The 24,650-nt window shown below is 49.2% G+C and overlaps 10 protein-coding genes across 10 annotated transcripts; 4 read left to right on the forward strand and 6 right to left on the reverse strand.

Annotated features, from left to right (window-relative positions):
- Nucleotides 1-104: 104 nt before the first annotated feature.
- Nucleotides 105-245, reverse strand: PtrM4_097700 (uncharacterized protein; the record flags this gene model as incomplete). Its single annotated transcript, XM_066107232.1, has 1 exon — nucleotides 105-245. One exon carries the CDS (start codon nucleotides 243-245, stop codon nucleotides 105-107), a length of 141 nt encoding a protein of 46 aa, XP_065962900.1.
- Nucleotides 246-2,378: 2,133 nt separating this feature from the next.
- Nucleotides 2,379-3,515, forward strand: PtrM4_097710 (DUF3984 multi-domain protein; the record flags this gene model as incomplete). The annotated part of the gene is made up of 1 exon (XM_066107233.1): nucleotides 2,379-3,515. One exon carries the CDS (start codon nucleotides 2,379-2,381, stop codon nucleotides 3,513-3,515), a length of 1,137 nt encoding a protein of 378 aa, XP_065962901.1.
- Nucleotides 3,516-7,163: 3,648 nt separating this feature from the next.
- On the forward strand, nucleotides 7,164-8,053 carry PtrM4_097720 (40S ribosomal protein S7; the record flags this gene model as incomplete). The annotated part of the gene is made up of 4 exons (XM_066107234.1): nucleotides 7,164-7,220; nucleotides 7,359-7,436; nucleotides 7,555-7,637; nucleotides 7,687-8,053. 4 exons carry the CDS (start codon nucleotides 7,164-7,166, stop codon nucleotides 8,051-8,053), a joined length of 585 nt encoding a protein of 194 aa, XP_065962902.1.
- A 197-nt stretch (nucleotides 8,054-8,250) lies between these two features.
- On the reverse strand, nucleotides 8,251-9,121 carry PtrM4_097730 (glutathione S-transferase; the record flags this gene model as incomplete). Its single annotated transcript, XM_001933853.2, has 2 exons — nucleotides 8,251-8,897; nucleotides 8,956-9,121. 2 exons carry the CDS (start codon nucleotides 9,119-9,121, stop codon nucleotides 8,251-8,253), a joined length of 813 nt encoding a protein of 270 aa, XP_001933888.1.
- Nucleotides 9,122-10,528: 1,407 nt separating this feature from the next.
- PtrM4_097740 (uncharacterized protein) lies at nucleotides 10,529-12,689 on the forward strand (the record flags this gene model as incomplete). Its single annotated transcript, XM_001933852.1, has 9 exons — nucleotides 10,529-10,615; nucleotides 10,707-10,850; nucleotides 10,917-10,964; nucleotides 11,036-11,333; nucleotides 11,383-11,811; nucleotides 11,950-12,160; nucleotides 12,288-12,430; nucleotides 12,490-12,549; nucleotides 12,607-12,689. The coding sequence occupies 9 exons, from the start codon at nucleotides 10,529-10,531 to the stop codon at nucleotides 12,687-12,689; spliced, it is 1,503 nt and encodes a 500-aa protein (XP_001933887.1).
- Nucleotides 12,690-13,233: 544 nt separating this feature from the next.
- On the reverse strand, nucleotides 13,234-14,365 carry PtrM4_097750 (CDA1, xylanase-chitin deacetylase; the record flags this gene model as incomplete). The annotated part of the gene is made up of 3 exons (XM_066107235.1): nucleotides 13,234-13,536; nucleotides 13,602-14,153; nucleotides 14,207-14,365. 3 exons carry the CDS (start codon nucleotides 14,363-14,365, stop codon nucleotides 13,234-13,236), a joined length of 1,014 nt encoding a protein of 337 aa, XP_065962903.1.
- Nucleotides 14,366-14,727: 362 nt separating this feature from the next.
- Nucleotides 14,728-16,032, reverse strand: PtrM4_097760 (WecC, UDP-N-acetyl-D-mannosaminuronate dehydrogenase; the record flags this gene model as incomplete). The annotated part of the gene is made up of 2 exons (XM_001933851.2): nucleotides 14,728-15,513; nucleotides 15,565-16,032. 2 exons carry the CDS (start codon nucleotides 16,030-16,032, stop codon nucleotides 14,728-14,730), a joined length of 1,254 nt encoding a protein of 417 aa, XP_001933886.2.
- A 789-nt stretch (nucleotides 16,033-16,821) lies between these two features.
- On the forward strand, nucleotides 16,822-18,641 carry PtrM4_097770 (chitin synthase; the record flags this gene model as incomplete). Its single annotated transcript, XM_001933850.1, has 3 exons — nucleotides 16,822-17,018; nucleotides 17,085-18,337; nucleotides 18,391-18,641. The coding sequence occupies 3 exons, from the start codon at nucleotides 16,822-16,824 to the stop codon at nucleotides 18,639-18,641; spliced, it is 1,701 nt and encodes a 566-aa protein (XP_001933885.1).
- Nucleotides 18,642-18,701: 60 nt separating this feature from the next.
- Nucleotides 18,702-19,484, reverse strand: PtrM4_097780 (Metallophos domain containing protein; the record flags this gene model as incomplete). Its single annotated transcript, XM_001933849.2, has 1 exon — nucleotides 18,702-19,484. The coding sequence occupies one exon, from the start codon at nucleotides 19,482-19,484 to the stop codon at nucleotides 18,702-18,704; it is 783 nt and encodes a 260-aa protein (XP_001933884.2).
- A 1,650-nt stretch (nucleotides 19,485-21,134) lies between these two features.
- Nucleotides 21,135-24,480, reverse strand: PtrM4_097790 (ABC-type phosphate-phosphonate transport system, ATPase component; the record flags this gene model as incomplete). Its single annotated transcript, XM_066107236.1, has 6 exons — nucleotides 21,135-21,448; nucleotides 21,507-21,954; nucleotides 22,003-22,191; nucleotides 22,311-23,645; nucleotides 23,699-24,421; nucleotides 24,472-24,480. The coding sequence occupies 6 exons, from the start codon at nucleotides 24,478-24,480 to the stop codon at nucleotides 21,135-21,137; spliced, it is 3,018 nt and encodes a 1,005-aa protein (XP_065962904.1).
- Nucleotides 24,481-24,650: the final 170 nt, after the last annotated feature.

Consider the following 24,650-nt stretch of genomic DNA (forward strand, 5'->3'; position numbering starts at 1 on the left):
GCATGGCCGATGCCAGAGCGTGGCTATGATATGTTCTGCAAGGTTGTCGCAATGTCCCGGGCAGCCCGAGTAGAATTTCCAACGTAAATAGATATGATCAAGACTTAGAAAGTCTCGTCATTGGACGATGATGCGGGTTGTTTACCGACGCCGTATAGTATGTCATACGGCGTCCCAGTAGGAGTTTTGCGCAGTCGCTTCTCCTGATGAACGGCCGAGACTGCTCGCCTTAATCTTGAGGCCATGTTTAGTGCGAAACCGGCAACTTATCGTCACTCCGACGCTTCTAATCTCGTATGGGCCGAATCTGCATAGTGGGGCGTAGGCTGTGGAGAAGCTTATCTTCCCTTAAAGAGGTAACATTTGAGAGCGCTTATAATTGGAGCGAAGAAGAAAGACAGACTGTGCTGAATTTATTCCACCGTTCGGACGTGTGCAGGCTTCAGAGATGTTTGGAGCGGCGATGTATCGTCGCGGGGTACCTAAGCACTTTAGACTAGGTAATGGACTTGTAATACCGGCACCTGGGAAACATGAAATACTTCACACCCTGGTATACAAAAGCTACCATAGGCGCCAGACATGCGTATTAGGAATATAATAGCGGGGTATATTGGTACTGTCGCTATGAAGTATCTTATGTCACCCAGGCGCTAGAACCCTCTAGTGTAGGTCCTTGCAGTCTTGTATGATACCAAATAAGACTTCTGAGGCAGTGAGCAGTGCTAGAGTGAGCAGTGACGAAGGAGTCTGCCTTGTTTGTAATATTTAGGTCGGGATATAGGAATAAGGACATCAAGCTGGTTTTGCTAGTACTAAGCGCGGTACAGCCCACACGGATTCATCTATGCGCATACAGGCTAGCCTGGTCAGTCGACGCCGTTATGTTCCAGGCGTTCTCATCAGGGATGTTAATGAGCGAGCTTCTGGAAGAAAGACTTTGAAGAAAAAAAAGGTTACGTATTGGCATTGCCTTGGCTGAAGGACAAAGAAAACAAAGGTGTCAGGCAATTTTATTGTTGTGGAGTACAGCATCGAGACACAAAGGCAGACTACCTACCCAGGAAGTTGCCCAGAGGACGTAGATTCTGGACGGAGGTCCAGAACGGACGAATGAGTGGCATCAGCAGCTAAGTCGCGAGGTCTGTACTTTGTGAGCGTCACATAAATTGTCTGTCTAAGCTGTTGATCAGTTGTTGGTCAGGTGTTAGACTGGCGCCATCGTGCATGTGTCAGTGTGAACAGCATGCCAAGATAGGGGCATGCAGCCTCGGTTGCTTGTCGCGATGAAGTTTAGCGCGCCATCCACCTAAAATTAGACCGGGATGAGGCAGTGCACAATCATCATTCACATCATTTTTGGATGATCGCTTCTCCCGATACCACCGCCACCGCTCGACTCGTTACATTGGATGCTTAGAGTAGGATCAATACTGTTTGCGCATTCCATCCAGCAGTATGATTCATCTGGCGCTGAAAGCTGAGGCGAGCGGCTAGCTAGACAACGGTCGAGTGACAATATACCACATCGAGCCTGGCCCTTTGCCTCCGGTACCCATCAGATCATCGTGTGCGGGGCGTCGAGAGGCTTCTTGGTGGCCGTATCCGTGTTGATTACGGCGACTTTGTTGGAGCTTTGGCCTGAAGCATTAGGCCAGCAGTCCGCCTCAACTCTTTTCCAGAAGATCCATAACGGCTCCTGGAACTTGCGTCCATTTCCGTCGTGGCTTGACTTCAGCTGGAGACTCTTTTTGGCCTCCGCCTCTTTGAATTCATTGTAGCATGCATTAACCCAGCAGCCTGCGGGCCTTTCTGTAAGAACGCTCCCTTCCGACAAGTACAGGATTTCCGCCCTGCCCCTGCGCCCAACAGCACCACTGCCACCCGCCACCACGCCGCACTAAACGTCTCGTCCATATACATTGCTCCTGTCCTACCTAGTAATACCACATACCCGGGCCCTCGGAACCATAGAGGAATTAGAGCTGTCAGAACTGCGAATCGGCTATCAACGTCGTCTAAATTGGCTCTAATACTACAGCTGTGCAGTAGCGCAACACCACTACGCTGCGACTAGCATCCATTTCAACACCAAGCTTTTGAGTCTGGCCTGCATCCCTGTTTTCAGCCTTGGATACTTCTGCATACCGAACAATCCCTTTAGCATGCAGTTCGACGCCCAGCTGCTGACGATCCCGACCATATTTTCAAACTATAAGCCCGAGGACGTGCCGTCTAGCATCAAGTCTGTCATCAATTACAACTTGTCCTTTCAATACAACGATATCACCCCAGCGCATAAGGAAAGGACACGTCACATGGCAAATCACAACCACAGGTCCAGTCAGTCGCAAATAGAAAGCGAGCTTTGGCTCAACATGCCAGCTTCTGCAAGGCGATCGCAAGAGCAAGATTACAGATTAGAGCAATCGGCGTATCAAGCAACTTCGCATCGCATTAGTACACACTCGTATGGCTCAGCTTCATCGCCAAGAAGACCTGCCATTGCTACCAGCTCGGATCTCAACAAGCCACTACCGCCATCACCTTCGGGTTCGCAGACACGATCTCGTAAACCGACACCGTTGAGTGGCCCCGGCCGCCACGAGGCTCCGACCCAGCTGAACCAATCCCATCTTCGGGCCGAGCCTTACCACCACAATCAAAGGTACACTACTAGCCTCCATCTGGATACAGATAGTTCTCATCACCATGACTATTCTCGCAGCATGCCCAGTTCGCCCTACGATCATAGCCAGTTCCTATCCGCCAACCCAGCTACAATTCCACGAGCCCACTCCTCTGCTGCCGACTACTCAGAACCTACGCAGTACCTCCCGTATTCTATGTCATCAGAGCAACAGTCGGCTCGTCCTCAGCAACAGCGCGCTGTTTCTATGAGCCCCTACTTCGACACGACAGCACCACTCCGATCTCGCACCCATCCCGAGCCTACTCTCAGCCCCACAGCACGCGAAAACATGTCCATCCGACCACGTCCACATACGACATATCTTTCACCCACAGAGAATTTTACAGATATCACGCAGTGGCATCTCTTTGCAGAGGCAATGACCGGGTTACCAACCAACTCAGAGCCTTTTTCGCCTACCGGAACTCCACAGCTTCAAGGCTCGCTCTTCGCTAGACGGAGCGCCAGTGATACGATACCCATTCCGCTTCAAAATCCGCAACGATCTTCGCAGAGACTACCAAGAGACAACTGGCAATACTACGAATCATCACGCACATCGTCACGAGCAGTGACTACACTCAACCACAGCTTACCGGTACCAAATCCGCCTCGTGTGGCATACCAGCAGTGGCAACCGCCACTGCACATGAATGCGGTCACTTCGGAGCTGCAAATGCTTGGACTGAACGATGCTCCCGAATCCGATGATGAGTTACCGGATTATCAGCAGAGTCAGGCGGAGATGGAAGCGAAGAAAAGAAGAGAAGCATCCGCTCGGGCGAGAGAATTGGAAGCAAGGTGGAGAGGTGCTCGCGGATAATTACCATACATATAAATTCACGTACTTAGAATTTGCAAATGCGGAGGCTACGGAGAGAAATACGCATTCACCACATGAACGACGGAACCTTAATACTATCGATTAAATCACCCCCAGATTTTCTGCATTCAACAAAGAGAAACCTCGAATATTAGTCAGGATAATGTGAGTGTACATACATGGCTCTCCTGACACCTAGCAAGACTACTCTACTGTCACTAGGGGTGAATAGCAACGGCATGCGCACGCGAGGTCAGCACAGCCCTACACACATTACCGAAATATGCATCATCATGCGTTCGTAGTGTAACGATCTACACCCTTGCTTCCGTGTCAACGGTGACATTTCCTAAGTATCGGAACCTACACTACACCGAGTTTTTGGCCCCTTATCCAGTAGTTCGGCTGGTGTGCGCGGGAACGCGATGAATAATGGGTTTGTATGAGGTAGTAACACCTGTTTGCCGAGATGGCTTCGGAGATGATCCGCCACAAGTTCAGCGTACCCTTGTTAGCGGCAATAGTGAAGACTTCTCGCGCCATGCCGAGTGTCACTGTGTCGAACGCTAGGAGACTCTAAAGGGTGCTTTGGCCCCTAAATTCATTAACGTTCCGTGTTATAGAAGCAGTTCATTCCGTTCCAAGTATGGTGGCGGCTCAGGTACGGCCAACTGCCATACTTTGACAGCCACGTATTCCGCGGAGCGGAGTGTAGGCACTTGACATGCCGTCCGCGGGGTGTCCGTTCGCACGGCAATTAGAGCGGTAGATGCTAGAAGCAAGCAAAATATGCCTTGCGGAGTGCCTCGAATCGTGCGGAGATTTGATGCGGGATGTGTACCCGTGATGTACTTCGATCAATCTGGGGATAGAAACAGATTATCATCGGTCAAGACGCGGGGTGCAATCTTCAAGTAGTAGCAGAGCCGATCTTGCAGGAGTCCAAATATGCAACCAACAAGCATTATACAGGCCCTGAGTAGATTGAACTCAAGATATCATCGGCTTTCTTTCTTTGATATACTCAATTGGAAAGATGTATCAGTATACTTACTTTATCCAGCCAAGTCCCCGCAGCATGTGGTCACAATCCTACAAGACCCACTATCGGTCGTACTAAAGCGCTAAAACAATGCATAAAAGATATGCACTCTTCGACGACATGACTTCACATGCAGGGATTGGGGGCGGAAAAGCTTATGTCCACATGACTACTCCCCGCTTCATTATTGTAATTTCGACTATACTCGGGGTAGGAACCATGGACCAAGGCTTCAGTTCAGTAGCACGCAACACCATGCCGAATTCATTGCGGAAGAATGCTGCGTGTTGCCCGAATGGTGTGTGTATGCATGTGACGATACAACACGCCATAGCTGCACTCATCCATCGAAAAGAATACAACGATGCAATAATCATCTAGCCCCTTTCTTCACCAGGTAACACTCCTTCTCAAACGCTCTGCAGGACAAAGAAAATGGTGGGTTGCCATCAAAAAATCTGTGTAGGCTGATCATATCCGGCAACCCTGCAAAATGAGGCTGTGCATGCAAGTCAGATGCACCTGCGGGCCGGGACGATCACCAGCTTGCGAAAATAGCAGATTGTGCATAATCAAGGAGTCTGAGTGAGATTGAATGTGGAAGGTGACAAATGGGTTGTAATGTCAAGACTATGCGCTGTAACGGAGTCTTGGGATGGTTGAATGACGTGGGTGCGTGGTGGTGCTGGTGTGGGAGCGTGCATAATTAGGTGATTAGCTTGCAGCTGCAGGTCACCATACATCGCAACTGTGTGGATTTTGGCTTGGATATAGGTTACATGCAACAGTTACGATGGACTGTAGGACTTATTTATTTGGCGCATATAATGTTGATGCTGAAGTACAAGAGATCTCAATGTGTTGGACTGTTCTAGGGAAGCAAGATCTTGGAAGGTGTGATGTGGTGTGTACTAGAAGTTTGTTAAGGTATAGGAGAAGACATGAAAGCTAAAGAAGCTTGATGGAGCTTCCTTTAGATTAGGTAATCCAGGGGGTTTCGGGTTTAATGTATATGATGATGTCCGCAAGCGCGTTTCGCTGGTAATGTAACTGCTAGCTGGTGTTCGCCTTGAAGCTAAGTTACCTAGGAGTCGGAATGCTCGGAACGATCCGAAATGTGTCTTCCACATCTCTACGGCTAGAATTCCTCGCCAACACCACTGATATAATGTTCCTTTATTGCACCAGCCTCTTCGCAAGGTAGCGTATACGCTCACGATAAAAAATTCTCTTTGATCACGATTTAGCCTGTTGCTTGAGCCTCGCACAGCCACACCTGTTCAGCCTCGTGCTTCAATGTTACCACTACAGGCGATCTCATTCGTCCTGTAACGACTGAATGTTCAAAAGCGTATCAAATGGTCGAGTTATCTTTGCAAGAGTTCTCTTGTGGAGGCAGGGCTAAGTAAAGGGCTTCTACCTAGCTCTCGCTGATACAAGACAACTCCTAGGGACAACCACATCGACTTTGCAGCCTCAATTTCATGATTCTTGTTTCCAAAGTTTCTCGCTACGAAAATTTTAACTCATTGGTAGTGGTCCGGAACTACTCAACACAGCAGATGTCAACTACTTCAACACCGACAAATCCCAAGGGAGGTTCAGACACTTACTAGAGCGACCGAGACCTCTGAACTCGGGTCATTAGTCCCAGAGCCGACGAAAGGTAGCTTGCATCTGTATCTGCATCTTCGGAAAATATGCTTTGCGATTCTTACTTCCTACGCAAACCATACTACCCCAATGTACCTACTAGAATGAGAGGATATGGCGAGCCGTTCTTTGCGGTGATGTACGAAAGGTACAGAATAACATAAAGGCTAAGTATGAGCAGAATTCCGATGAAAGGAACGATACTGGTCATGACAAGGGATGGTGAGGGGCATTACAAGCTGACTATGTGACAAAGAACCATTTAGTGAGGGTAACTCACAAAGCGCAAGACCATGAGGAAGGTTGTACACATGTACCAGCATTGCTACGTGCTCATCGAACGGGTCAAGACACGGAAGCACAAAGACTTTGCTATCCATGTGGGCGTGGGCAGAATCGAGCCATCGGCATGGGAGGAGGCAACGGCAGTGGAGAAGACAATCATTCTAGGCTGAAGTTCGCTGTTCCGCACAGATGAAGTATTCTGGACACTAGAATTCCGAATTTTGCAAACTGCTCATGGATCCTAGAGGCCATGATGATATTCTGATATGAATGGGGATCTGCGCGCAACAGTGAAGTGGAAGGACAGATGCAACGAGCGAGTGGATGAAGGACCCTCAATCATGCTGGAATTAGAAATCATCATATCGACCCCCCCTCCTTAGACTACCTAAGCCTTGTAAGCATATGAAGTATTCTTCACCTACATGCAAGGTATAGGAGAATAGCTAGAGGCTGTTGACGTCAACAAAGAATTATCGTCTTTCACGATATATAACACCTTATACAAACTGCTCGAATAGTTTCAAGAAAAATGGAAATTGCGAAAGACATGCACTTGTCGATAAAGATAGCGTGGTGGTTCAGTCCGACGCATTTCGACCATCGTTCACGCTAACGGTCAAAGTAGACTAGCGCCTCGCTTGGAACCCACGCTTCAAAATCGAGAGATGCTGCGACACGACAAACTTTCACGACTTCGACCAACGACTCAAAGCCGCCAAAATGTCCGCCAACGCTCTGAACAAGATCGCGCCCAACAGCCCCTCGAGGCAGACTCCCTCTGAGATTGAGACCAGCATCGCCAACGCAAGTTTTCCCCGGCAATTGCGCACATTGGCGATGGCAGGACTAACACACGACAGGCGTTGACTGACCTCGAGAACAATGTGCCTGACCTGAAGGCTTCTCTGCGCCCCCTACAGTTTGTCTCTGCTCGCGAGGTATGAAAAACCCGAACACCACGATGCGCTCTCGAGCGTCGCCTACACACCTACAATGTACAACTGAAGAGGCGGTGGGCACTGGGCAGCAACAATAAGCTGACACCAGGATTCTTAGATCGAGGTTGGCCACGGACGCAAGGCTATTGTCATCTTCGTCCCTGTTCCCCTTCTTGCCGGATGGCACAAGGCCCAGCAGCGGTATGTATTTTGTCTAAAACGGCTATCTAGCATTTACTAATTCGTTCAGTCTCACTCGTGAGCTCGAGAAGAAGTTCTCCGACCGCCACGTCCTGATCGTTGCTTCCCGCCGCATTCTCCCCCGCCCCAAGCGCTCCAACCGCTCGCGCTCTTCCCAGACCCAGAAGCGTCCCCAATCGCGGACTCTCACCGCTGTCCACGACGCCATCCTGACCGACCTCGTCTACCCCGTCGAGATCGTCGGCAAGCGTCTCCGTACCCGCGAGGACGGCAGCAAGATCCTCAAGGTCGTTCTCGACGAGAAGGAGCGTGGCGGTGTCGACTACAGGCTCGACACCTACAGCGAGGTCTACAAGCGCCTCACTGGCAAGGGTGTCAACTTCGAGTTCCCCCAGAGCCAGCAGACCGACTACTAAATGTAGATGGGTTGTTGGGTTCGGTCTCGTTTAAACTACATGGTTCAGGAGTACGGCAGGGCTTCGGATATGCATCATGTACCGGCATCAAAAAGGAATGAGATGATATGACTGCCTTGAATAGGCGCCCCTTCAAGATACCATTGCAATTGATTTCTTTCTTGTGAAAGCTGTTCTTGGTGCGACTACTGCAATGTCTACTGCCTATCCAGTTCCGGGTAATGTCTGAATATGCCCATGCCATATGGCTGCCTCCTGTCGCTTCCCAAGTACTCTTTGATACCCTTTGCTTCCTTCACACTGTCATAGAATGTGCTAAACAACAGGGGGTAATCCTTCTTCCTCGCCTCTATTTCTTTTGGGAAAGCAAATTGGAGCCCGTCCAGTACCTGCCACACGCTTGTATCCGCATAGGTCAGACTGCTACCAACAAGGAACTTGCCCTGTCCCTGTGCTTCATTGCCCTTGAGCACGCGCTCGAAGAAACCAAGGAACTTGGGGATGCGCGTCTGCCTGAAATCTTCGGACTTCTTGAGCGCTTCTTCCTTTTGGTTTTCATAGTAGTCTGCGACGGCAATGGGGTGGTGTGTGTCGTGCGCTTCGTTGTTGAGGTCCAGTGCCGTCAATGTGTGCGATAGGACCCAGGCATTCTCCGCCTCATCTGCACCGGCGAGGTCGAGCTTATTGCCCAAGTAGGAGAGGATGGAGGGTGTTTGGTAGATGAGCAACGGAGCGCCGCTCTTGCCCTCGCCAGGGATACGAAGAGCGGGTGGTGCGAAGGCGGGAGGGTTTCCGTCGGACCCGGTGCTTTCTTGCGATATGAGTGAGGTTATCACCGTCATACCTGTGTCAGTGTCAGTGTTAGTGCCAGAGCAGCGCATCATGTGGGCAATGCTACGGACCATCCTCAGACTCAATGGCAACATCTTTGTAGGAGACGCCTGCTGCTTCAAACGCCAGACGGATGAATTCGCCGCGCCCAGGGATGCCAGGCCAGTACAGCAACTCGTACGGAGGCTGAGTGCGGGCCTTCTTGTTCGGAGAATTGGCGAGCGTATATGGTCGCATCGCAATTGAGTTCCAATGGTAGGATCTAGCGAGTTGGTGGAAGCTATGTGAGCTGTTTAAAGGTCGGAAGCAAGTGCGAAGCATTCAATTGCGGTTGGAGCGATGCGACAATGTCACATAAGTCGAATGAGGCCGTACTATGTCATATTATGTCATACTATGTGCCAGTGCCGCTGCAGGTGTCTGGCGTCATTGTGGGGTAGCCGTTGGTTCCGTGGTGCTGACAACATCCATGCGGAACCGTGTGTTGCCAAGACATTGGTTTTGACGTAACTTCCATCTTCGTTCGGATGTTTACATGTTTCTCGGAGAAACTTGGAAATGGATTCTGACTAGTTGGACGGAGCTGCAGTAGTACATAAGTGCATTAAAGTTTTGGGTCTGCTGCTCCTGTCGCTGGCCCAAGTGAGTCGGTCCGACAGATCAGGACCCTCGTCAAGATTCGCGAATAACTTCGCTAACACCGGGGTGGAAGAGAAGTCGAGCCGATTACAGATGGCAATCGGCTCATCTTTTCTTTATGTCCGGCGATAAATTGCATCCCCTGCTACACATCACCTTGGCGTTTAACATATCGTGACATGACACGACCATGGAGCCCTGAGCACATCAGATTGCATGTCTTGTCAGGCAAGCCTTAGCCTTGGAACTTTGTATTTGGACCATTTTACTAGATTCAGCACGCAGAACAACTAGCACAATCTCCGCGCGTAGACGCTTATGTCCATGGGCTTATCTCCATGTAGTAACATGTCTGCCCCGACGAATTCCGCTATACGATCACGATCCAAATAATCTAGAAGGTTCCTGTGGGTGGCTGTGGACTGTCAAACTTGTGTGTCATAGTACCGCTTTCGAAAAGATGAATGAACCAGCTGCATACCACTGCTATAGGCATAGGCGCAGTCTTCATAAAGCCCTGAAACATAAGAAGACGGCCCTGTGCATTGCCGACCACGCCCCAGTTTTCTCTGTAAAGGGGGTAATGTAAACCACAAGGCGATACGCTCGCCTGTGCCTCCGCATTGCTTACGGTAGCTCCTGCGCACAAAGGGCTGTGCCATGTCCACGGAAGAAGCAACACGTTTATCTACATAGCTGCGCGTCATGTTCGTCCACGCCTGCCCTCTCGTTGTTCGCAATATCTCTGCAATACCAATCAATCTTCTTATCCAGCAGTATTTATGCCAACTCAAGACAATTGCAGCATCACATTGCTGTTCTTGAAACGTGTGATCGCCCGCCCTAATGTCACTTCTGGTCTAGACCTCCCGCCCGGACCCATTCCCCCACTGCGACGCTAATTTCATCGCGACGAGGCCTGGAGTGCTGCCTTCAGTCAGCTTCACTGACACACCCGAACGACGATCGACAGTCATTCCACCACAACTTCAACCACACACCAATATGTCCGACTACAGTGATTACGCACGTTTATTGCATCAGATGCAGAGTTTTCGTGCATCTGATGAAGCCCGCGAGCAATTCGTTAGCGTACGTCGCAGTGTTTATGAGTCCCGGGGGTCGCCTGTCGCCTCGCTCGCCCCGATCCAAAAACCTACCATACTAACCCTGGTGTCAACAGGAAATCTTATCAAAGTACCAGGCCCTGGCAGAAGAACATGCCAACTTGAAGAATGATTATTTGAGTGAAAGAGATATCAGGAGAAATTATCAGAGGACTGTTGATGAGAAACAGGCCTTGGTGGGGGAACATGAACGCCAGCTCGTACGGCTGCTTATCTGCTGAGCCCAATCTCAGCCTTGTTTTGTGCGCCTTCTGACCCGAGTGTAGCAAGCCAGTTCCTTCGTTTTGGCACTTATTGATGGTGATGGGGCTATCGTAAGTCCTCTCTTGTGGTTCAACCCGACCGTGTCGTATCTATTGCGGCCGTTAACCGGTTGTGTCTGTAGTTTGAAGACGCCTTACTCCAAGCCGCTGGTGGCGATGGAGGCTCCGAGGCCGCATCCCGTTTGTATCATGCGATTCGGGGCCATGTTGCGTCCCTGTACAACAACTCGGGCAACTGGCCTATTATGGTTCAGATTTATCTAAGCCTTGATAAGCTGGCGATCAAGTTGGCCTCGGTCGGCCTGCTTCGCTCTCCGCAGGAATTTCGAGCTTTTGCGCAAAGCTTTAGCGTGAATCAGCCATTGTTTAGTATTATCGACGTTGGTCAAGGCAAAGAGAGAGCCGACCACAAGATTAAGGGTACTAGATCTTCCAAGATCACAAACGATCTATGCTAACGCAAATGCAGAAATGCTTCGTACATTTAGCGATAACCCTACCTGTCGACACATCATCTTCGGTGGCTGTCATGATGCAGGCTACCTTCTAAACCTCGAGCACTTCAAACATGACATGCTTAAAGCAAGTCAGATCACTCTTCTGGAAACTACCCCAGCGTACAGAGGATTCACCGACCTGAACAATTTCAAGCGCGCTCGCTTCCATGACGTTTTCAAGAACGAGCCTTTGCCCGATTATGCACCTCCCATCAATGGATTTGGTCAGCTGGCGGTACAATCTCCTGTACAACTTGCAGTACAGCCGCCCATTCGTTCGAATACGAACAACGTCAGCACTTCTCCTACTATTATTTCGAGGTCGGCGACGTCGCCTTCGCCCAGTGTAACTCCACTATCATCCACCACGCCGGGCGAGTCTAACAAAGACTCTTCATGGGGTAAGTAAGACTCTGTAGGTGTGCATGACACACTTTGCGATCTCATTCTTACCGCATCATTCATCCTTAGACCCCACGAATGGCTTTCTTATGATCTTTTCTCATTTCAATCTATAGCAGTACTAACGAGTATGCTAGCTACCGTAGGCAAGACGGGTGCTCCCGCGAATGGTAGCATTTCGATTGCCCCGAATACTACTGCGACCACTAAGAAAAGTAAAAAGAAATACGCTTATTACAACAAGGCTGAGCAACGTCTCGATGAGCCTCTCCCATCAAAGGATCCCGCTGCAGCAGCTTCGCTCGAAATGCGCATGAAGAAAGTGGGCAAGAAGGTGTGCAATCATTGGTATGTACAAGCGGAAGAGCACTATGCCAAAACCCAGGTCCCCGTTTTTTTCTGCGTTGTTGCCTCGTGTATCTCTTGCATTGGAAGACAATTGTTCGGCAAATGGGTAAGCTGACTCGTATCACAGGCATCTCGGCGGCCATTGCGAGAACGGTGCCTTTTGTAACTTCCAGCACGAACCAAAACTTACCGCAGGTGAGCTCAATGCTCTACGTTACAAGACCCGCAGTTTGGCTTGTAAGAACAGATACTGTGAGAATATCGATTGCTGTAAGTTTGGCCATCGGCCACAACCCTACAGTTCCCCATTGATGCTAACTTTCCATCAGACCTTGGCCACCAATGTGCTCTTGAACGTGACCAGGGCTTTTGTCCGTATCCCGAAAACTGTGAGTATCATCCTTGCATTGGCTGCGTGTGAGCATATCTAACTATTCGCTTTGCAGGCCACCTACGTAGCACCCACGGTATGGATAGGGTCAAATACGTCAGGTACGACAAAGATGGCAATGCGGACTATGCCCCCTAGGTACTTGAACACTGTATGGGCGCCGAGGGATGCAAAGTTGTTGGATGGTGTATTGCATATCGAAAATGACCATACCATTCTGGTGGCCCTAAAATGTCAAGTCAATTTTATTTGGTAGCATCTTCGAATAACCACCGAGTAGTATAGTCGCATTGTGAAGAGCTTCAAGCTATGTGGATCATGCACTGCTTTGATGTGTGATCTTGCAAAAGTATGATGTAGACGAGACTTGTGTTCAAAGGGTGAAGCAGGCATCCATTTCGACCTAGGCGCAAATTGACCAGTGCGTGGACGAATGAACTTCCCGGCCATGAAGTCATGGGACTTCCTTCATGAGCGGCGAACATACGGATTCGTCAAATTGTAACTCCTGCGCGAGGTGACACTGTCCGGATGTGGTCGGTTCAATTTGTATCGCGACAATTTGTTCCGATTGCTTTCCGGCATGCCAAGATCAGGGTCTACCAATGCCTGTCACTCCTCGCACCCCGACCCCGCCGATACACATCTTCATCTTATTTCCCTCCTAGAGCTCCAGCTTCCATCACGCGACATCTTTCGGAGGCAGATTACGAACCGCTCCACCCGTCACAGGATCCCGATACCAATTCTCTTCTGGATCGTTCAAGCACTCGCCAACTGTCACCATCTTAAACCCATATTCTCGCGCTTGATTGATCATGAATTGCGTAAAACCATGCACCGTACGCTCGTGAGTATCGTGCGCTATGCCCAGCCAGGCTCGGATGCCGAAACGATTGGTCGGAGTCTTCAATCTGCCGAGAAACTGTTCTTCAGCAAAAGTGTAGTTTCCTGCCCAGTCGCGTGGCTCGATGTCGTTTGAAGTCTTTCGTAGAACAGTCAGTTTCGTTTCTGTGTTACCGGGGGTTGAGTGGTATCTTGTCAACTCACCACATGGTACCCTAGCTCACCCATGTCGGCCTGACAAGCGGGGCCGCATGCGTTGAACGGTGGGCGCATGTATGTCGGGAAGAAGCCTAGGATATCATTGAGCGCAATCTCTGCTTTTACCATCTCATCTCTACGTTGTTGCGAACCCAGCGCCTCGTCCATGTTCTTGTGACCCCAGGTATGTCCAGCGATTTGGTGTCCTTCATTGTACATCCGCCTGATGATTGCAGGGGTCTTGTCGCTGCGATGATTGACCAGATCTTCATACAAGTGGATGGCCTTGATAAAGAAGGTTGCTTTGACGTTGTTGGCTTTCAAGATATCTAACAAGTCCGGAGTCCATTGCGAAGGGCCGTCGTCGTATGTAAGCGCAAGCGTGTCTTCCACAGTGCAACTTGTGAATCTCTTTCCATAGGGAACGCTCCCTAGCCTTGGTCGGGGAGTAGTTGATGTGTTGAAGCCAGGGGGCCATTGAGTGCCATCGCATGCTAATCCATACTCAAGAAGGCAGATTGGTGCGCCAGCTTGGTCTGGATTTGACATGCGGTACCCCTGCCGGATCAGAGTCAACAAAATCGAATCCAAGAACACCTAATTATACGTACATTTTGCGAGCAGCAACAGTTACAAGATGGTTCAAGAATCCCTGGTTCACACCTTCCATAGGTGAGGTTCACAACGCTGAGCAGTGGCTGTACTACCGGACAATAGTTCCCCAAGGGATAGTAATAGAACGGATCCAGAGCTCCTAGCGCACTACTCATGTTGAACTCAAGATTTCAGTGACGGATATTGGGGCATCGAATGACTCTTTTAGATCTTGCTCTCCACAATTTAGACCCTGCATCGCTCTTGCTAATATCAATCACATATAAAGAGATCTACGGTACACCGGTCGTAATGCAAAACATCACCGCTCGTATCGACATGTGACGAATCCACTCGTCGAACGAGAATTTCCACAGAAGGCCCGATCCGGAAACATGTTGGCAGGAACTTCCGGTCTTCCTGCGCTGATAGCGGCAATATTAGGGTACTGAGTTGCGCGGACCGAATAAGACCCACCATTTGACTAATTTCCAACAAAAGAAACCAATAGGGTTTTTGACCGCAGCCGAATCCACTATCAACGTTGCCAGACTTCCACCCGAACCCCGGTCAAGCTGCGCAATATGTCGTAGTCTAATGGAGGTTGTTTCACAGCCACCACGATTGCGTTGAACGATTCCAGAACATCTGGCTTCCAAAGACTGTCTTCCAACTTCTGGACTCCACGTATGGACTCCTGACTTACCAAGGGGTCGCAGAACATCAAGTCTACCTCGCCCGAGCCGCGCAGGAAGTTCAATAGCTGCAGGCCAGGCGAATGGGACAGATCTGACTGACCAGCTTTGAAGCCGAGACCGACCACTAGCACCCTTGGTCGATGAGCAGCACCGTGCATCCTATGACTTTCGTCCAATATCAATGTGAGAAGCTGGCTGGCGATACGGGAAGGGCGCGTCATCATCCTTTCGTGGGCTTGTTGGAGGAGTGGTAGGTTGCAAGTCGACATCAAGTAAACCGGATTGACCGGGATACAATGGCCCCCGATGCCTAGTGAGGGGTACATGGGGAGGTATCCGAAGGGTTTACTCGCGGCCGTTTGAGCTACTTCGAAAGGGTCAATACCCAGCCCTTGGCAGGCGTCGGCCATCTCGTTGGCGTAAGCGATGGCTATTGTTCGTTGGCAGTTTTCGTATAGCTTCGACATCTCCGCTACCTCGGGCTTGCTGACCGGGACTACAGTATCGAACACGGTCTCATAAAGTTGCGTGATGGCTCTCAGTGATCCTGGGACTATGTCGTCAAGCCCAGAAACAACTTTGGGTATCGAATTGGGCGGAGGGTCGACTCGTCCAGGATCGATACGCTAATTGAATGTCAACATTGGTCGTTCTTTTGCTTTACTGGACACTCTCACCTCTGGCGACATCCCGGCCAAGACACCAAGTGATCTAGCCAACGGCCCGAGAAACTCCCTCGTCATACCAACTGCCACTGTGCTTTCTACCACCACTATTGACCTGTCGGTCACGTAGCGATCGAGCATGCTTATCGCGCTGCGAACATATGAAGAGTCGACTTGGCCATTTAATGCCAGAGTAGTCGGAACACAGACGAGGAAATGCGACGCGTCGGTCAAGACCCTTTCATCGTTTGAGAACTTTACGTGGTCTAGTCGATGGTACTTCTTGCGCAATTCTTCTATCCGCGAGGCCGACACGTCGTAGCCAATGACCTTGAAGGCGGAAGAGAAGACTTCCATGAGGTGTTCTCCGACATAGCCCACCCCGATGATTGCAACAGTTGTGGATTTATCGGACTTGTTCAAATGACAATTGAGAGCCTCCGGTGAGCTTTGAGTCATTGTAGTTGTGTTAGAAACCATGGTGAAATTGATGACGATGTATGAGCTAAGAAACACAGCGAATCTAAAGAAGTAGAGCGAATATGCTAGTTTCTGCATATTTAGGCATGCCCGTATATCAACCTCTTCTATGGTACAATTTGACTCCATATTGGTATCTTAAGCCTCGATGCCGATTCGTGCCAGGATTTAGCTTCGGTACAATTAAGGTACCGGTGAAGCGGACGAATCTCGGTTTTACCCCTGGATTGCTGCGACTGCGACGTTGATATTGAGCGCTTCTCGAACAACAGGAAACAGTTTAGCCCGAGCGCGAATGTGAGTTCTAGATCGAGTCATGTAGCGAGGAAAAGAGTAAAGAGTGACACGCCGCAGTCGCGACACGGTTTGGGGGATGTTTTCTGCTGTTGCTGCCATTCTCTACCGTTTGCGAATACGGTGTCAGACTCATGAAAGGTAACATTTCTATTTTTAGGGGGTCGTATTGTGCTGTCAGATTCAACATACTCTCTAGCATCTCAGCGTCAGTGCGTTCGATATGCAAACTGAGGTTCGCTATAGCAGGTCCTCATATATGGTGAAACAACGGACCATATAGGTCTCCGCTTTTTCGGTCTTCTGCTCAGAAACTAATGCGACACTCCGTGGGTCCATATTTTCCATCGGTTGACTTTCTGCATGTATAGCTCTTGGCCTACACCGCTGTCACGCACCTGAAAAGTATGCAACATAACTAAGTAGATACTTCAAATCGTATATCTACCCACGCCAACATTCATCTTTCCAATCAATTAGCCAATAATCCTCAACATGGATATCATCGATACCGCAAGCTCGGGGGCTCATATCGCAGGCGAACTCAAAAACACCCCTGTGAACTTGCGGAAGAGGCCGCTCGGAATACCCTCTCGGACGCTGCGTAGCGCACTCGAACATTTACCCTCCGTCAATCTGCGTAGGCTGCGGATTGAGAAACATGTGGCGCTTTCTATCCTCATACCAGTAAAGTAAGTAGTAGAGGTCCCCTCTTCACTCATCCTGTGAGACCTCGTTCGCTAACTACCGACATACAGTCTGACCATGATATACATGTTCACGGACTACACTAAGTTCTTCTGGTATTTGTTTCCGATCCTTATTCTTCGCTCGTGGATGGATTTTGTCGAGATATCTCTCATCATCATCTTCTACATCTACCAATGGTTATACCCGCATACTCCAAAAATTCCACACAGATTAGAAAGCTTTGTCTACTTGTTTTGCTGCTACAATGAGACATATCCTGAGCTGATGATCTCACTGGATTCGTTGGCTGAGCAGAAACAACTGGATGCCCATAAGAAAGCTATTATCGTAGTCTGCGATGGTCGGGTACGTGGCAAGGGCATGTCCAAGACAGCCGCAGCCCATCTGAAAGAAGACATCATTGAGCATCCCACAAGTACCCTTATGTCTGAGGCTTATACTGCATGGGACGGTAGTTCGATGGATGTCGAGATTGTGAGGGGTGAATTCAGAGGTCTCCCAGTCATCTGCCTCATCAAAAACGAGAATCGGGGAAAAAGAGATGGAATTATTCTAATCCGGTCGTTCCTGCACAAATTCAACCAGCGCGAATCAAAGCCCTCGTTGGCAATGCTCTCGCCCAAGCTCTTTGCCGAACTCACAGGCTTCGTCACGGGTGCATCCATCCGATCAGTGGACTACGCCGTCGGCATAGACGCGGACACAAGGTTTGATCCCGAGTGCGTCTTCAACCTCATCCAGGCCATCAGAGAAAGCGACCGCGTCATGGGCGTAACTGGGTACATCCGACCAGACCCCAAAACCCTGGGACCATTCTCCATCTCTTACCTCTACCAAAACGCCGAGTACATGGTTGGCCAGCACCGTCGTCGGCTACGCCAAAGTCTCACCAGCGGGAGGGTAACTTGTCTACCCGGATGCTGTCAGATACTGCGGGTGGCGGAATGTACCATGGGCGATGACATCTTGGGGAAATTCGGCTACTACCCCAGAGACACCGACGGCCTGTTCCGAACAGTGCGGTCCATGATGAGCGAGGATAGAGATCACGTCTGTCTTGTTCTCGCGGAAAACGCTCACGTCCAGACGCGCGTATGTCTCTCTGCGTGGGCGTTTACAACTGCGCCCACCACCCCTTCGGTCTTCCTGAGTCAACGCCGCAGATGGACGTTAGGACCACTTACAAGCGATAGTTTGCTTGTTAGTCGCAAGTCGACAGGCTGGGTTGAGAGAGTCGCAGCGATGTCTTCTTTGATACACTTGTTGGTGAATCCAGCACTTTTCCTTTCAAAGTTCTACCGTACGTTACCGCTACAGCTGCGTTTGACGATACTGCTCTGACATTTGGAACAGGACGTGTAGATCCGACGACTAGGTATTATCTGTTCTTCTTCGAGAACTACCGCATGGTTTGGGACTTGTTGGTTATTGTCGTATCCATGGGGTCGCCTACCGAGGCCGTTCAGTTGTTCGTTGGGTCTATGATGTATGGCTATTTCGCCCCGTTGGTCAACTTCATCACTCATCTCTACACTTTATACAAGCTGGATGATTTTCGATGGGGCAAGACGAGAGTGGTGGTTGCGCAAAAGGCGGAGACGTGATTCTGCTGCTATATACCGTAAAACATCTCTCATCTTCTTTAGGTCTGAGCCTGAGCCCTTTCAAAGCTCGACTACCTCTCCCTGGTCAAAGCCATTCGATTGCGCAAAGTAGTAACCACGCTGATTTGTGACGAGTCTGGTCCGGTGAGATTCGTGTTCAAAATCACAGTTGAAATGCGTGTGTCCGAACGCCCACACCGTCACACGTTCCGAGGAGAAGCAAATATCCTGGGAGAGATCAGTCATGAAGCCAGATGAAATATTACTGCTCTTGTGTTTGGGATCGATAGCACGAGCATCTTCGGTCGGAGAGTAGTGTGTCATGATAACGATCTTGCGGTCCGATTCGTCCATGAGCTTCTGAGTTTCAGCGTTGAGCCAACGAAGCTCGGATTCGTGCTTCTGCACGTGCTCCTCCACGGTCCAGTTCTCGATGTGGTAGAAATCATTGAGTCCAAAGTTGACATAGTCTTTTTGAGCAGGTGTGATGTTGGAGAAGAGCGTGCAACCGAGAATAGATACCGTTGGCGAGAGATCGTACCGGGTTTGGTCAAGGAGGACGAACTTGCCACTTGTTTGTTGTTCGGTTTCAGCTTGGAGCGTAAGGAGATATTGTTTGCTAGCCGCATAAGACGAGTGGTATGACTCATGGTTGCCGAGCACATAGAAGATGATTTTGAATCTAGCCAGGTGTTTTTGAAGAAATTCGATCAAACCGACGTCTTTGGTATAGCCGATGTCCCCGAGCAGCGCAAGGTACTCTGCTGTTGGAGTAATCTCAAAGACATCGTACGCCGCTGGAGCTTCCAGATGAAGGTCAGACAGGATTTTTATTTTTACCATGCCTGTGGTGGTTGATTGATTGAGGTGAGGATGCACAAGGTTACTTGAGCTGAAGGTTGTGACGGGGCGCTGCGCGAGGTGTAATTCCTGCTAAGCCTTATTTAGTTAGCGCTATTTGCGCAGCCAGCGCTTAATTGCCAGCCCGTTCTTTCAACAAAAGCATCAAAACACGTCCACCTGTAATGTTTTGAACAACCCAGACTGCGTCGCTGCTTATTGAACAGCTACTTTCAATACTTGAACAATGGCTGAAGGCTTTGTAAAGGGGCAAGGCGATTCTGAGTGGCTACATCTAGACGATAGGCCCGTTGCATTAGCACAAGTTCGGGCTTACAACGTAGATAGCTTGATAGCTTGTATTTTGTTAAATCCAATCTTTCTCCACACTCTTGATCGATCCCTCACACTATACATGTTGAAAAGATTATTGAACTTAATAGTAGCAATAAGTATAAGGAAGGCAGAGTTCTGCTAAGAGAGCGTTGAGACAGCCCTGTCTATATTTCGGTAGTACTTCGGTAGTAATCAAGACACCCCTGTCGGCAAGAACTTTTGAAAGCCACCTCCGTACACACATCATATCCCCCGATGCTGCCCAATGTACCGCCTCGATCCTACTTCGGTCCGACTCGCACCGAGCTCAGGTATACGTTCGTAGCACCCACGTTCATAGACAAGAAGAATACCAATACACGAGATTATCTTAGTTACCGTTATTCACCGTACGATCGTACAGAAGCCTACCAACAAGTTCAGATGGCGGATTTAGAACACTAAAACACCAAATCGACGCGCTCACGATCTAATAAACTGTCTAAACTCAGCCCAACAAAACACCAAATACTTGCAAATATTTGCTAATATTACGATCTTTATGCTTGTTTGTTCGGTAAAAAAAGCTACCCGTGTTTAATTCATGTTTGTTTGTTGCGGAGTGTGCTACCTGCATGACGGAAAGCGTTAGTCGCTACCAGGTTCTAAAGTTGGTGCTCTCGATTCGAGCGCATTGTTTCGTGGGAGGAAAGACAAGGCTAGGCTTGTAGAAGACCGTATCAGTTCTAGGTGGGTTGGGAAGCTCAACTTAGTCTGCGAGTTCCGCCTGCTCATGTGTCAATTCCCAATGTTAGCCAAGCATCGAGCCCAGAATCATGAAACGCACTCATAGGATCGGATGTTTGACAACAATGCGATAACATTCGTTCCCACCGATCGATATGATTCATACTAGCGCTGACAGTGGCTGCAACCGCTACGCTGATCAAGGCGTCTAGCACGAAGAGCTCGGCTCTCACTGCGTCAATGTGCAGCTTACAGGACGAAGTAGAAACTGGTGTATTCGCTTCTCGAGAGGGGTACGAACAGCTAAAAGTGGTGCAAGTCATCAAGCTTGCGACGACGTCTCGAAAGAAGCTAGTCATATTGTGACGGTTATGAGGAGAAGCAGATCACGTGTGCCACGTGGTGGCGATACGTCATGTAAACAGACCCTTCTGCTGCCTTCTTAAAGGTCAGCATGAGAAACAGAACACGACACAAAAAAATATAGTCTGATTACTGCCTCGCGCGGTTACACCTTTAAATTATTGCATTCACTGCAACAAATATACATAGGGATACAGGAAGTAGAGGGACTAAGTATAAGACTGGCCTTTACATCCCTAGAACATGAACAGCGCTACGAGCTCCATCTACCTTTTCCTTTACTAACTTCAACTCGGCTTCCACTCGGCTTCTAAAGTCTGGGTCTCGTTCGCTTTCCAATACTGTGTTTCCATCCTTGAGTATCTGTAGGTCTGCTTCTATAAGCTGAACCTGCTGTCTTATACTTTCATTGACCTTCTTTTGCAAGGAACAAGCGATGTCTCTAAAATCTGCCTTGCAAGCTCTCCTTTGATCGTTGAACATGTGCACAGAGCCAAATGCTCCTGTCATTAGAGTTTTGCGACGGCGGTCGCTGCCAGAGCCTGTAAATCTTCAATAACTGCAAAACTTGGAAATGAAGACCGGAGTATACGAGCTTACCATATTCCATGTTTGCTGCGTGATATGTATCTTGCATGTACCTGCCTATGAAGGCTGTTTGGACGGGGGCCAATGCATCTGTTTTGAGTTCGAGAAGCTTATCGTGAAACTCTTCGATCGCATCTTCAGTACCGTAGAGTGCGAGGTCTTTGCGATGGTTCAGTGTCTCGAACAACGTTTGTACTACTGGTCGAGGAATATTCGCAACATTCGAGTCAGCCTCGTCTTGAGACGAAACAATGCCCAGGACATTTTCAAAGGCATCTGCAATTGCGCCAAGCAGGTCCTGCACACGCACTTCCAGGTCCAACGCGAGATTAGTCCAGACATTCACCATATCAGTCTTCATGTGGTGTATTGCCTCTTCATTCCAACAACGGTAACCTATAGCACCGGTGGAGTAGTCTCCATAGTTGGAGCAGAAAGCTTTGTACGACGAATGATACCACTGTTAACTGATTAGCCAGCTTCTCGTATCCCGCTATTACGCACATACTCCATGCCAACTCATGCTTGCTTCTCTAGCACTGGTAGTCCATTGTGTACCATACTGTCCTTCTCGACGATCAGCATGTAAAAGAACACTGTAGGGATTATACACACGCATGCATTTGTCAACCTGGTTACCGAATTCTGCTTCCACATCTCGAGAAATATGATAGATTCGAGACTTTGAAGACATGATCTACCAGTTCAAATCAGCAAGGACATTCCTGAGAGGCTCAAATCCGTATCAGGTGCGAATTGAAAGCTTATCTCAGTTCTAATCAAGAATGTATGTGTACAGGAAAGTGCACTACTCACCTCATCTAACGCATTTTTGATCACGTGAACTGTACCTAGTATCTGTTTTTTTTTCTCCGCGCTTACACTGCTGGATCCAGCCTCAACCCAAAGCTTCACGGACCCAAGAAATGCAGGTACTTTAACCTTGATGACTTCTACGCTGACACGAAGCCGACTGTCCGCGACAATTCCAATGCAGTACTTTCGAAGCCCTATGATACCGCTCTCGACGAGATAAGGAATCGACGCCAAGGTGGGCTTCTCACGATGGTCCCAGTAAGTTGTGTTGCTGACACAGAATGTTCTGAGTGTGGTAGCAATTGGATGCTCTCGATATTGCTCCAGTAGTCCATCAGAAACTTTGGCATTCCGTAATCCGATGACCAGAGTGCGAAGCTCGAATTCATTATTTTCCTTGGACCTTTGCGCTTTGCGGTACTCACGCTCCAGTTGTCTGAGGTCATGTTCCTCTTCCCGAGTAAGGTTCGTCTGGTCTCGCTCGAAATTATCGATATCTTCCCTTTTGGAATCTACCTCAAGCCCATAATCGTGGATCTTTTTCTGAAGTTCCTCAATTCTTGCTCTTTCTCCTATCCAGTCGTGCTTAGCTTCCCGCATCTGGACATCTTCAGACCTCGTGCAAACCACGTCGATTTTCGATAGGTTCGCGCGACGTGCCAGTTCGAAGATCTCTTTGATGCTCTCATCTGTCATGGCTCGATCGATCCGAGTGACGGCAAAGATTTGATGGCATTGGCGAACGTACCGCTCTGTGATGGCTTTGCGAGCAGAATTCTGATCACGGAGTCCTGGAAGATCCGCTATGATGAGTCCTTTACTCAAGATATAAGCGTTCAGGTACACACAAATCTTTCGGATGAATGGCCATCGTGTCTGTGATACACTATTGTTCGATGGGTCAATCGAATCTGATGTTAGTTCTCTGAGCCGTGCAGAGCATCGCTCAATTGTGCCGAATGATTGCTGGCCTTGCAATCGAGGCAGCAGCGCTGACGCCCAGTCGACCATCAAGCCTACAGCACGATCAAATTCCATAGAAGAAAGTGCATTGGGGTTCTCGTGTAGCTTTTCCCTGAAGATTGCTTGGAAGGTTTGCGTCGCGAGATCGGCTTTCCTTCTTAGCGCCTTTCCCCCACTCTCGCCTTCTTCATCTCCGCCGTTGCTCTTTGGAGCCTTGAGAAGCGATTGGTAGTCTCGGTGTGCTCTTAGTAGTTCTTCGAATTGTCTCCTCAACTCGTGTAAGGTGAAATAGTCAACGTGGATAGTAAAATCGTCCCTTTCGTGAAACATGTATTCTGTAACAGCAGACGTGCAAGCGGTACCATTATTGCTCTATTCACGAAGGTTAGTTATGTGGTTTTAGCGAGTCCGAAGTAATCACTTACCGCTCTAGCCAGATCCACCTTGTCGAGCAATGAATTGATGAGGCTACTCTTACCCACACCAGAATCTCCGATCAAGCCAACGATCCGGGATGACGGTAATTGTAGGGCTGCCAGGTCTAATGCTTGTTGGTGAAGGCCCTGGATGGTAGATCCATTTTCGAGATGTAATTTCGAGCTGGACAAGACTTGGGCCATTCTCAAGACCTGAGTTCTGACATCAGAAAGATGTTGTTCGACTTGGGTCAAGTGGGCAGGGGGCTCTTCGTCTTCGACTCGATGAATTCTCCGGGTAATACCAGATCCAGAGCGACGAGGACGGGCCGGAGAAGGAGAGAGAGTTTCGCATGACCGTGACGTCACTGGTATAGAAGCCGTGTCATGGGACCCTGTCTGAAGATTCTCGAATTCTGCAACCAGGCTATCATTTCTGGACCCACGGTCAATTCCAGGAGTCAATGGAGTGACGTGAATCGAGGGCGTCGAGATTGTCCGCTGCAAGGGCGTTTCTGACATATTTAGCGATGTTAGTCTCAGGTCACGGACAGCATCAAGCTGCTCTTGAACGTAGTCTTGATCATGAATCTGCTGAGTAACTCTTTCGTGCATGACAGTCGAGGACGTGCTTGGCGTGGTTTCGTGACTGCTGGTGGATAAGATCTCGTGCTCCGTTGACGGTAATGCAATATCCGGGTCATCATTGCAGTCGTCCCTACGACGAGAATGCTGTGGTGCAATCTCAGTAATCTTGTGCGAGAGAATGATGTGTCGCTTACTTTTCTCATTATGGTTCTGGTGGTAAATTTGTGGTTACTTGAAAACTGGATGAAGATCTCCCCTAAGCTCCGGCTGCAATTTAAGGGGCATGGACTTGATTTACGGTGCACTCAGAGGTTGGCTAAGCGCCCTCAGGAGCGAGCTCTGAGGGGTTTCTGCACCACTGCGGCACAGTTTA

The sequence above is a fragment of the Pyrenophora tritici-repentis genome, chromosome 4 (genome assembly GCF_003171515.1).
Source record: "Pyrenophora tritici-repentis strain M4 chromosome 4, whole genome shotgun sequence".
NCBI classification, from domain to species: domain Eukaryota; kingdom Fungi; phylum Ascomycota; class Dothideomycetes; order Pleosporales; family Pleosporaceae; genus Pyrenophora; species Pyrenophora tritici-repentis.